The following is a 13,406-nucleotide window of genomic DNA, read 5'->3' on the forward strand; positions in this document are numbered from 1 at the left end:
GGTATGGTGCTAATTACCGTTCCCTTCCGATCCCATGTATTCTCTATCGCACAAGAAGTCTCACTAAACTGTGACTGTAGTGTCGTAATGCAAAACGTTCATTGTAGGACGCATTCGGCATTGGCCGTTTTTCGCACGATAACTAGACACGCCTTCGTTCTGCAGTCTTCTGGCAGTTGGATGATATCTGAAATGACGGAAATAGTTTTTTTTTCAACAACGCCACGTTGAACAACATGGGATGGGCGACCTTCCGCACACAGCCTCATCGAGCTATAGGTAAGCTTGCAAACAGCGAAGGTACGGTACGCTACGGTTGGCACCTAGGAGATGCTGCCCCTTCCTGTCCACGCGTTCCCTCATTCAAATTCTAGGGTGAAGTCCGCCGCCATGTGTAGGCTTCTCTTCCAGGGTGCTCGCCAAAGAATGCTCAGGCACTGGTGTGATAAGATTTTCTTATCGATTTTGAAGCTACCAATCAGCGGCAGTCACACTATAATAACCATCAAATGTCTTGTCTTGACGAATTACGCACTCATTTCCCAGTTACAATGCGTGACGGGACAGAGTCGTTTTCCCCCGGGTACGCGATACAGAATATTTACGGGTTAATATACCAGTTAGCGTATAAGGTACGCCGTTCTGTAGTCAATACATTTCGAGTGGCTTGAATGGGTGATTGTCGTGCTTCAGCATGCGTTAATGTAGACGCAGTTCGAGCGGCTGTAATGCAATCCCTCAGTTGCCACGTGAGATATAAAGATACGGATATGCACAATGGAAGGAAGGAAAGGGATACTTGGCATTCGTCCAGCTGACGGGTAGCACAGACGTCGAGTGCTTTCTGAGCGGGCCTCCGTGGTGGTGACGGGCTTCCTTCAGCCTTGACACTGCTTAAACGGAGCTGAAGTCGACCATTAAAGGTAAGTGTTCTGCTTCGTTTCTTTGTTTTTGAGCGTACCTTTTTTCCTGGTAGTAGCGCTAACACATTTTTAAGAATTAATTTACCACATTGCAATTTAGCACTTGTAGTCACAGGAATTAACTCATGTACGTGTCCTCAGCACTTGGTCGTTGCGGAGTCCTATGTCAGAGAAGTGGGATTTGGGGACGAGACATTCAAAGGGACAATAAGTCATTGACCACTGGAACAAATCTGATTTTAATGCAAACATGTACATTTGTGTGGTTTCGATAGAATATTTGTCCATTTATTCCAGGGTGCCCCATTCGGCACAGACCATTCGTAAAATATTTTCTGCTTAAAAAAAAAAAACATTATTTCGATCATTTTTTGAAAAGGGCGCGTCAGTAGTGCAGGAACTGAAAAATAAAAGAGGTTTCAGTCATTGGAATTGAACCTTTTACATGCATCAGAGAAAATCTGAGAATGACTTGCGCAGATATCAGCATTCATTATGCGCCTATTTGGAAAAGAAACACGTTAATTAGACTGTTTGGTTGAGACGCAAATAAGTTTGATGAAATGAGCATGAATGAGGACATTTTTAGTTCCACACATAACTTTGAAGTCCACAGGCCTGTTCTGCAGAAAAATGACACACTGGCAGTGCGTTTACGAACACCTGCAATAGCATGCGTTAAGGAAAGCCTCAGTTCCGCACCTCTGCCTTTGCTGTATCCGAGAATATATGTGAACAGTGGAAGCGCATTTGTTAATGTATCGCTGAACTAACATCAATTCATTTTTATGCAATGACGAACAAAAACACTTTCGCTTACAGTTACATAGAAGGTTTATAGAGGTAAACGTGTATTTCAAAATAAATGATAGAATTCTGCAAAATGAACACAGTGAAATAGATGACCACGACTCCGCACCATATAAAACGACTCTGGCCATGGCTCCGCTGCATATAAAACATGAAGCTCAGAAAGTTACCTATGCAAATACAGTGGTTTAATATTTTTTGCCTCCCCTAATCAATAAACTGAAAAAAAAATTGTGACGCAGAATATGCAGGGGTAACCTAAGTCCTCCTCGCCGGTACGTAAAACGTAACTGCTCTAACCCCTCGACCAGTCGTACTTTGCGGGCTTGCGAAAACTGTGGAGCTGTAGATGCAGTTGCTTTCTCGTTATTTCAAAGGCTTAGTGCACGAAGAATTCATTACGTATGTGAAAATTCTGCTTGAAGATGCGAACGAAATTGTGCTCGTTCATTTATATCCGACGCCGCGTATATAAATCGCTTGAGCCGCTCAGTAATAGGAACATTTCTATTTGTGAGGCAATGTGAAGTGCTTGTGTATTTTAGGCACTGGCATCCCTGATTTTAAATCAAGCCGTCAGTACACTGCCTCAAATTTTTCTGGCTCAAACCAGAAAAGGCGTGCACAGACATCGAACGCATCATTATTGAGAGTTTTCTGAGGCATAGTAATTGCAAAACGAAGTTTGTTTAATAAAGACAATGTCAGCAATACGTGCGAAAAATGTAAAGGAAAATGCTGCCGGTACACACTGTTTGTAACATATGGCGCACACTGTGATTATGAAGGTAGCGACACAATAGCTTCATTCATAAGATGTACAGGGTGTTCCAGCTAACTTTAGCCGCAGTTTAAAAATACGACTATGCCAAGTAGCTGGAAAGAACCAAGGTACTGTTGTTTGGCGTCACTTGGAGACGCTGAAATTATTTTTTTATTCCGTCTAATTGGATAATTAGTGCCCCTGTATATCCCACGGCGATTAGCGAGCAGTCATCTCTTTTGCAGCGCATACAGTGTCCAAGAAGAGGCCGTCACAGCGACGCATTTGAGGTCGGCACGATATTTTTGCAGGCGCCAGCACCTGCCTTTCCGAGCGGTTCACAGAGATCCCACAATCATGAAGCTTCCACCTAAAATTACCAAAGGAAGCCGTCGTAGTAGTGTCTGTGCGGCTTGCAATCATGGTCGTACAACGGGCATGGGAATAAAGGTAGAATTTCCTACAAAAATTACCACAGCGATCTTTCTTATTTCGATCATTCACATACCCCGGGAGTTATTCCTAATACACGCGTTCTTCTGACATTTCTCCTTTTAGCTTCGGAGGCTTTTGCTGCTTTATTTTCTGGGCTCTTTCTGCCTGCAACTTGCTAAATATTGAATCAAACCTATTTTGCTAAACGCACAAGGCGACTGGACTCTGTGAACTCGCATATGTGCAGTAAACTGTGTCATTTGTAAGACATTTTTCTCGTGTATATGAATAGTTTTTCATGACACACAGTCTTTTGAAGCCACAAGTGGGATGTTTAGGAAAAGGAAATATATTAACTATCAATCCAATAGTGACTTAACCGCCATGTTTGCAGCTGTTGTTGATACTAGCTTGAAAGTTTTCTTCAGTAATTTTTGTTGAAGTCGCTTTGGTATTACCAGCCAGTACATGGATTTGTCTCAGCTTCGTACTTTTTCGTTCGAGTGGCTGTGTGGCTTTGCTAACATAAATCGCACCAGGTTGTACGAACTGAACTCTTCGCTCCAACTCCGACCTCCACCCGGGGTTCACCGACGTGAGGCATCGCTTCTATACCAGCTGTGGTTGGGAGTGGCTTTCACTATGGCGTACCCTGCTTTGACCGGAATGACCGGCCGTGCTGCATGCGACGTGTGCGGTATGGAAAAGAACATCGAACATTTATTGCGCCATTGTAATCGATTTCAGTCGGAACGACAAACATTATCTATCACATGACGTCGACTGGACGATCGGCCGTTATCTGTGCAGGTGCTACTTGAAGACCGTCCCCATCGCTCGTCGGCCCAGAAAACTGGGAAGGCACTTTTGTCTTTCTTGAGGGCGACTGGCCTATGGGAATGGCTTTGACTCACTCACGCCCTCCGCGTGCGTGCTCGATCTCACCGCGGCTTTCCTCCCCTTCCTTTCCCTCTCTCTATCTAATCTTTCTATTCCCCCTTTCCGGTACCCCGGAATAGGGTGTGCCGACCAAACGCGTTTCTCATTACCATCCCCACCTTCTCTATTTCCTCCTCCTCCTGTCGGCGAGGAAGGCAACAAGCTAAGTTGAATTTACAGGATGGGATGGATTTCAGCGTTAATCCGAAGACAACTGTGACGCGGCTTAGACGGAACGAATCACCCCGCAAGCAACTCGTCTACGGCTTGTCTTGTACATGGTGTGATTCGGTAGCACTGAGCCACGTCATGCTTGCCTTCTGATTGCATCGCTGATCCATCCCGCAGTGTGACTTCCGCCTAAAGGCACGAAGTACGTGAAACCGGTAGAACTGCAGGACGTGCTGGCTAAGAACCGCTTAATTGCCTTACTCGAAGTATGGCATTTTATGTGCAGCGCACAGAGGACCTTCCAACGAGGAAAAAAAAAAACAGTAACATGCCCCAAAGCACATTCACACTCACAGATGTGGTACTTTAGATTCGAAATAAGATTAACGACGATGTCTATACGTACGGGTCTCGTTATGTATGGGCCCAACATAGAGCTCATTAATGCGACGGTGACGCTACAGCATATCCTCTTGTTATCCTTTTTGAAAATAACTTCAAAAAATTTGTTACTTTTGCCCGCCATAACCCCGATCTGATCACGACGCGCGCCGTGGTTAGAGTCTCCAGAATAATTTTGACCACTTGGTTTTATGTAGCGTGCACCCAATGGGCCCAGTACTGGAGCGTTCATGCATAACGTCACCTCGCGAATGCGGCTTCCGCGGCCTGGATTCAGATTTCACCTCGAACTCAGAAGTGCAACACAATGCCCACGGGTCCACCGCGTTGAGTTGTTATCCTTGTCGTTTGCAGTCTTTGTGCTGTTTACACTCTCGTAAAACATTGTACTATTTATAACTTGTATCGTCAGCCTTTACGGGAAACGGGATTGCGGAGACAAAATTTAAAAGAAATCTGGTCCTGGCACTGTCAGTCTAAAACAGATCTTGGAGCGAAAAATACCGGGTAGTGTAGGATTAGACAGGAGGTGGTCGCACGGGTGTGTGTTGCGTTTTGCACTCGCTAATTTTTATGGCCGCCTCGAGCAGCTGTAACGCAATTCCTTAGTCGACACGCGAGATGGAAAAATACGGACTTGCCTAACAGGAAGAGGGAAAGGAATACTTGGCACCTTCCCAGTTCACGGAAAGCAGAGACGTCCAGTGCTTTCTGCACCGACCGCAGCGGTGGTAGCGGGCTTCATCCACTCTGCAACCCCTTTAATCTACGCGTGAACTCCACTGGAGGCAAGTATATTGTTTGCTGTGTCTTTCGAGGGTCTTTTTTTCCTCGTGATAGTCGTTGTACATTTCTGAGCAGTCCTTGCCCGCTGTTACATTTAGCGACCATAGTCACAAGCATTCACTCGCGCCAGTGCTGTCAACAATTGGTCGCGGCGGCCACGATTGTGAGAAAAGCTGCGAGATTCTAGGCCAAGAAATTCGAAGGGACGTTCAATGGGCGACAAGTTGATAAGCTCTGATCGTAAGATAAACATCTCCACTTATGCAGCTTCGCGAGGCTTCTCGTTTTTTCCCTTTTTTTTTAGTGGGCGCCCATGTGGCACTGAAATTGCGTAACTGATCTTGCGGCTTAAAAGCACTTTGTTTAGGTCTTTACTGAAAGAACGCTCCCCACTTTTGCAGAACTGTAAATCGGAAAAGAGGTTGCAGCCATTGGTGTTTAAGCTGTTACATATATCGGGCGATATGTGAGCGCCACGTGTGAAAGTGACAATATATACTGGGCGCCTACTGTATCGAGAAATCTGCAAAATTATTTGCTTCTTTGAGAGTCAAGTTAGTAGTGTAATCTTGGCCAAATGAGCCTAAATAAGATAAGGGGTTTGTGCGAAGAAAAAAGGCACACTTTCAGTGCGAATTTCAAATTTTAAGACAGGATCTGCTAATTCGGAGTCTTAGTTCAGCACGCCTCCCGTTGTGTTATAAAATGAGGGAATAGTGGAAGTGTTGTCGCAACTGAATCTCTGAATTAATGTCAATCACGTTTGAGCTTTCACGTTGTTGCAACACGAAGTTCCTAAAAACTTAAGCTATATCGAACGTAAGTACAGCGTTTTTTGGTTATATAGGAAACGGTGCCTAGAGCTCTTGTGCGTTCTTTATTTAATATATATTGACGCATGGTAAAAGTAGTTTATTGGATTTTCTTCCGTATAAGCTCAAACATCAAGGAAGCAGCGTTATATGTGATTAGATCACACACTTTCATTGTACGTAGTTATTTTAAGTAGTTCTGATTTTGTATTTGGCCGAAAGTGTGTTAATATACTGGAAACCCTTTTCTGTAAATTGAAAATGGGTAGCAAACGTTTTTTTATGGGTGAAGCCCCAAACAGCAATGCAATAATTGATGTGTGAATTACCAAATGCTGAACACAAACAACTAGCATGTCTTGAGTAGAAGGAATAAACGTTATTCAAAAAAATGACCTGACACTGGAGTCCTCCGAGGTGGGCAGCATCCCTAGTCCAGGATGGCGTGGGCCTGAGCCGATAGCTTGGCCCTGCTCACCCGGCAATGCTGGTCTTTAGGGATCGGGCTTCAGGGCTCGGGTCAGCTAAGCCTCCCACTGCTCGACAGTTGGTGTGGTTATGTGTGGTATCGATGGGTTGTGCCCACACTCCATTACCATGTGGTAGGCGGTATTGGACGCCGAGCAGAAGGCGCACTTTAAGTGTAGCTCGCAGGATACATGGCATGCAGTAGGGTGCCGTGCTGGAATGTGCCGGCCTGTAATTTGCGGAAGCTCACCGGCTCTTGTCTAGTCAGCTTGTGGTGCGGGATGGGTAGGTCCTCCTACCTAGTCTGAAGCGGCTCAGGATGTCGCTGTATGTTTTCGGGACACCATCGTGTAGGTCTACCCGGGCTCGTGAACCCGGTGGGATAGCCCGGATAATTTTATCTCGGGCAGCGGCGTGAGCCTCTAAATTACGCGCCAGGGACTCGTGTCCCGGGTCCCAAACAATGTACATTAGTTGAAAATTGCCCAGTTTCTCGAGGTTAGAAATGTGGCCATTTTTGGTAATTTCTTGCACGCTGTTTGTGAGTCCGTTATGACGGCGATGTGATCGTCATCTCACTTTCCCGTTGTGGCCGCCAGGGATACCGCCGTTTTCTCCGCGGAGTCGATGTCTGGAGTGTTCAACCAGGCAGCTGCTACCTCTTCTCCCTGGTCATTGATCACGCCGACAGCGTGGTCTGTTCTCTTCTTGTACTTTGCCGCGTCGGTCTATTTGACTTCTTGGTCCTTCGTAGGGTTTACGTAGAGATCGTATTCTCACTTACCTTGTTTCTCCGTTATGTTCCGGATGCATGTTTCACGGGAAAATTGTGAACGGGGTATGTGGGCCACATCGCACACAACTCGCGAGTGGCATTCAAAAGAAGAGTAGTAATCACTAAAAGCAATGATTATAGCGTGAGGGGAGGTAGAAAAGACATGACTGGGGGGTGCAGTATTCTATCCAGTGCATGTTGTTTTCCGTCTATTCCTAAGTAGTCACTCAGAATATCCCAGTTCTTTAGCGTGGTCCAATTGTGACGAATACAATCATTAAAGTTAGCGTTTTCTTTCATGAGAACCCAATTTTTCAAAATAGAAAAGCTGTAAGTGTTGTAACAGGAGATAAATTCATAGCGAAGATGCATTTTAGTATAACTGTCAGTAGCGCTGCGTCCTCTTTTCTCGCTAAGTCTCCGTTTTGGTAGCACTTTTTACAACATGCATATATAGTTGCTGCATAAATATTATGGCTCATATCACTATCACAGCGGCGGATTCATTTGGGGGTGTGTATAAAATAGCGTCCTGTTCAAACAAAACAGTGCATAAGAGGCAGAGGTAAGAGGGAAGCATACACTGCTTCAACAATGATATTTCGGTAGAGTTTCAACTGCGGCTCTACGCCCTTTCAACTCGTTATTGGCTCACTCTAATGCACCATTCGCTTTCTCTGCACGCAGGGTTCGTCATGGACTCGAATGGTGTCTACAGGGATGTGTGCGGCATCTACCTCTCCTGGGGATTCCAGGAGCACATCATAAAAGAAGCACTCGCGTATAAGCCGAGGGAAGGGGACGTGTTCGTCGTTTCCTACCCAAAGTGCGGCACAACGTGGACGCAGCACATCGTGTACGCCATATTTAACGACGGCACGTCACCTAAGGTGAGCACTCTCGGTCGCTTGTGATAGCGCGCAGTGAGCGTGCCTACAGTGGGCTTGCTACGCTCCGTGTAGATGGCGCGGCATCAAGCGTAAGATGATTTGGGATTTTCATTCAATTAGCAGCAAGTGAAAAAACAACTTATTTGGCTTCAGCTGAACACCAAGTGTACGAGGCAGAGCAGGTCCTTTAAGGATAGCAATGTGAAATAATATATTGGTGTTACAAGAAGTTTTTGTACCAACAAACATATAGAACACCAAGTTTGCAAGTAATAGGTGGTTGCATTAAAGTTACACCAAGCTTATAAAATAATGTGTTGAAGTTGGATCGGCTATAGGTATTGAGAGCCGGCTGCCATCGTTTGGTGGTAACTTCAGAGATCGAATCCCTGCAAGAGAAGTTGCAAGTGGGCCTACAAGCGGTTGAAGCCAAAGCCGGTGAAGTGATTGGCCTGAAGCCGGAAGTTTTGCCTTCATGGGCACAAGATCATCCTAAATTTGCGTATGCCGTATCTGCAGATACATACTCTCCGAATGCAGATATATACACACGCCGAAATGCATTGGCATTCCAGTTACTCTTTAAATAAACCATTGTTTTATGCACTGACGCACTAAAGTACCTGGAACACCAGTGAATTTCGACGGACGCACTGAAAATTAATATCTCGGAACTGGTGTTGTCCAGAGAATTCGTTCCAAGGAGATACGCCGTGCGAACCCAGCAGCTATAATTCGTAGATTGAAGTATGCTGCGCAAAATCCTTATTTAAAATTTTAATTAGCGTAATAACGTTAGTTATTCAATGGAACATTTTGATTTCGCGTAGAACAAATGGCCGTCTCATCGAGTAACTTAGATCAAGCGTTAGAATTCTGCTATCTGCCATAGGCCACCTTTAAAAAAAATGTTGCACTCAAAGAAAATGCCCCGAATAGTGCAGGCCAAACCGTTACCACACGTTCACTCATGTTTTCATCTCAGCCCACGAAGCATCCTTTCCTTTTAATTTGAGATGAAGGGTTTATATTCACTCATGTTTAGAGCACCAACGCAATCAAATCCCATTAGAGGTCAATTTTCTCGTTCGATACAAGTTCGTTTTACAAATTTTCGCGGAATTCGTTAGATTATGGGCCAAATCAATGGAAAAACACTGGGATCTCAAGAGCCGGTTTTTCAAGCGATTCATTTCCTGTTATTGATCATTTCAATTCGATATGGCCGAAAGTTAATAGGGCGAAATTGCAATCTTTCTGAACGTGCTCTTCCGTTTACAAAATACTTGCGAAACTGCTAGTGATCATTGGACGACAAGCACTTTAAGGTACAAGTGCCGTCAGGTCTTCCACATCAGAAGTCGTGCGCAGACAGGAATCAGCGCAGATACTCCTTAAATGAGAGTGCGTGGAAATCGCGAATTCTTTCACCAGCTAAGCTTCGGTAATCCGCATTTAGTACTACGCCGGCCTTAGAGAGCTTCTCATATACTAGTATGAAAATCTTGGAAGCCTCAGAAATCAAAATATTACGCATTCGTCTGCAATTTCTTGGTAAACCCTCTCCTAAATGGACGCTGAGAAAGAGCAGACACCTTTCTTTCGGGATTCTTCAAATGAGAGCCATTTCTCGCTCATATTTGTTACAGAACAGGGGTATCAAATTATGCTATAGCCGCGACAAGCATGGTTAACTTATGGCGGCTAGGTTGGTATGACCTAGCCGCCACAAGCCTGGTTAACTTCTCTGCCTTTCTCTTATGACCTCTCTTTCTCTCTTCATTGCAGCAGCTGCTTCGTCTTCTCTGTTTGCTCATTTCAGCACCATTTTATCACCATAGAACAGTTCTCTCAGGACGATCACACGGACTTTGCCAGCTCTCAATGACGATGCTTGCCAGCGTTGAGATCTCTTGCACCTGATGATGTCTTAAGATACTACGAAAGTAGACGCCACAATTGTAGCAAGTTCTGAGTGACCACCAGATTCTTCTGCGATATGTGCGGAGATATCTACAAAAATAACTTACTGAAAAACTAAGGGGTGATATTGATAGGTTCTTTGGCAGCCCTCATCTCCTTGAAGTAGCCACAACTAGTATATCAGCTTGTTCGAGACATCAACTGCCAACAGAGACTGAATTGTCACCTGCAACTTGGCATCGTGCTTCACTTGTTGTGCGCTCACGGCGACAGAGTGTGCAACGTTCAGACTGACCTAGCTATTGTAAGACGCACGCCAATTTATCGCAAATGGCTTCCGTGTCATGCTCTAACGGAAAATTGTCAGACTCAGCGCGTGCAATCTCCCAGTGCTCCGAGCGGACCCTATGGTGTGACGTGCAGCGTTGGACAGTGGGGACTTATTAGAATTATTGACCTCAAACGCAATTTTCACCCGTCTTAGGGCCTTTGAAGTCGTCATCGCACATTCCTGCACAGCTTAATTAGGTGGAGATTGCCCGAACTACCTAGTTCATCCATACATTAGAGATGGTGCCATGCTAATTGTGTAGTGTGTGCAGTGTGCACCATGACTTACATTGTGTGTTTTACGTCTGCGCAAGTTTTGCGGCTCAAACATATCTGCTTTTAATTTACATAGAAACTCCTTCGAACTGTGACATACGTATTCTCATACTTTCGAGCAGCACTGCTGGTATTCTGAGTGCAAATCGGGCTTTATTTGTTGCTCTTCGTGACACAGGCCTGAACCATAGACCCTTGCTGCTTGTTACCGCATGTGCTTTTCCTCACTACTTGCCTAGGTTATGTGTGCGAATTGTATGTTTCAGGGGGTCATTTCATGCATCCATCTTGTCGTTTGCAGTAGCAAGCTAGGCGTGTAACCGGGTAAAAGGCATTAGAATCCATTAAGGAATGTCTCCCCTCTCCCCTCGTTCTCAACAAGATGTATGCAAATCATTTAAATTTTGTCTAACTTTATGGTCGTCTTGTTATACTGCTGTACATTAAGCCATGCGCCGACAACAAGTACACTTTGGTGCGTTGAAAGGTTCCCAGTAATGTACATGCATGAAAATAACCACAGTGCTAGCCAACCAATGTAGTCCATTTATTGTACGTAACATTAATAAAAGTAGGACAAGATCCGTAGTGAGGTGCCACCACGACAGGCAAGGAGTTCATATAGTTGCTTCGAAAAGTACAGCGGAGTCACTGGTGCAAATATACTTAACGTTTCCCTTTATGTTATAAGGTTTGAGCAGAACACTTAAGAATGACCCACAATGATTGCAACGTGCCTCTTAGCTTCTGCAAATTAAATCACCTGCACACTGTAATGAAATTACTATCTTATTGATCCATTGTATTATCGCACCCACATGATCAATATGACCAGTGGTCAATACGCACGCGTAATGTCTTGCAGTAAGATTCACCATCCACATGTAAAGTTTCTGTTCGTTGCAGGACATGGATGAGTTCATGCGGAGGTCACCATTTATGGAGATGATCGGAGCTGGAGCCGCAGAATCCATGCCACGTCCTGGTGCCATAAAGACACACCTTCCATTCTCTCATCAGCCCTACTCTCCTCAAGCAAAATACATATACGTCAGCCGTAACCCCTACGACTGCTGTGTTTCATACTATTATCACTGCAAGTCATTCGCTGTGTACCAGTTCACCGATCAGCCGTTCGACAAGTTCTTCGACCTTTTTGTCGAAGGAAAAGTGGAATTCGGTGACTACTTTGACCACCAGATCTCATGGTACGACCACAGAAACGACAACAACGTGCTCTTTATCACATACGAGGAACTAAAGAAGGAACCACGCGCCGGAATTCTAAAGATAGCCGATTTCCTGGGAGAAAAGTATGGCAGAAAACTGCGGGAGCAACCGCAAACTTTGGAAGGGGTGTTGAATGCGTCCAGCATGAAGACCATGAAGGGGTTCAACGAAGAATTCAAGAAATGGGGGACAAAGATGGTGGAAATATTGGAAGCCGCCGGAAAATACCAGCCGCCCGCCATCGAATCAGCGGAAGTATTGACGGCTCCAATGACAGGAGAATTTGTACGTAAGGGAATCATCGGTGACTGGAAAAACCACTTCACTTCGGACCAAATAACGCGCATGAAAAGCAGGATAGCCTTGAAGACCAAGGGGAGCACTCTGATGAGTCTGTGGAAGGACATTGGTCTCCCATGAGCATCATGTTTCTTTGTCAAACACTCAATCACTGTCACTGTTTAAAGTCAAACGCTCATTACCTCTGCACGCCTCGTATTTTATGTCCCACTTCCCTACCTGTCTTGCTACCGTGTTCCGCTGCGAAGAAAAAATGGTAAGCGGCCTTAATCTCCGACCTAGGTGTCTCTTAGTGGAACTCGCACCTCGGCTTTGGTGTACTTTAGATTAGCTTTAAGCGAATGCAACGAAAGAACCGAACTCACTGGCAACTGTTTTCCATTAATTAGCCGGTTAAATATCATCCCACTTTTTTGTGTGTGACGATGAGCAAAATGAGAACAAGGTGAAAGCAGGAGCCAACGCGTATGCTTTCCTCGCCACAGTATGTATAGGTGGGGTTCTTAGAAAAACCCCACCTGTACATACTGTGGCGAGGAAAGCATATATGGCCTTGAAGAAGACAAGACCACTTGTCGAAACGTTGGCTCCTGCTTTCCAAGAACTCCACCTATATATACAGCGCTGAGGAAAGCATATGTCGCCTTGATGAAGACAAATCCACTTGTCGAAACGTAGGCTCCTGCGTTCACCTTGTTCTCGTTTTGCTCATCGTCTTGAAATTATATCTTCCACCTTCCCTGTGTTGCCCCTTTTTGTGTGCACCGTCATAAGTGACGTCATCACTTCCACTTTGTACTTCCGGGTTTTCAGGAATTTCGCCGAAGACGTGCTCACGTGGCGGGTCTCTAAAGTTTACAATTCCGTGCTTTGATATGCGGTAATCCATGATTTATAATTAATTTTAATTATTGTAAGCACTTGAGTAACTCAACTTCTAATTAAACTGATGCTCTGGTATCATTATCTATAATGAAAGCCATGAATTTTGTACTGTACTATTTTTCTTTTTTTCACATTTATTTTGAGTTTCGTTTTCGGTCGTCTCTGGAGGTGAACCGGATGTGCTGCGCAAGAAACAAAAGTGTCACTTGATGCCCCTGCCACGGAAAGACTTCACGTTGGTTTCACACCCGTTGTGGTGACATTTCGGCGATGACCGATACCAATAAT

At 44.9% G+C, this 13,406-nt stretch overlaps 1 protein-coding gene across 2 annotated transcripts; it reads left to right on the forward strand.

The window, feature by feature from the left end:
• The first annotated feature begins 808 nt into the window (after positions 1-808).
• On the forward strand, positions 809-12,422 carry LOC135906760 (sulfotransferase ssu-1-like). Of its 2 annotated transcripts, XM_065438335.1 has the most exons (4): positions 868-923; positions 5,092-5,231; positions 7,972-8,174; positions 11,610-12,422. In XM_065438335.1, exons 3-4 carry the CDS (start codon positions 7,980-7,982, stop codon positions 12,351-12,353), a joined length of 939 nt encoding a protein of 312 aa, XP_065294407.1. In that variant the 5' UTR covers positions 868-923; positions 5,092-5,231; positions 7,972-7,979; the 3' UTR covers positions 12,354-12,422. The 2 variants fall into 2 exon arrangements, with proteins under 2 accessions (XP_065294406.1, XP_065294407.1); XM_065438334.1 differs by lacking the exon at positions 5,092-5,231 and having other exon boundaries at positions 809-923.
• Positions 12,423-13,406: the final 984 nt, after the last annotated feature.

This window comes from Dermacentor albipictus, chromosome 7, assembly GCF_038994185.2.
Source record: "Dermacentor albipictus isolate Rhodes 1998 colony chromosome 7, USDA_Dalb.pri_finalv2, whole genome shotgun sequence".
Taxonomy (NCBI): domain Eukaryota; kingdom Metazoa; phylum Arthropoda; class Arachnida; order Ixodida; family Ixodidae; genus Dermacentor; species Dermacentor albipictus.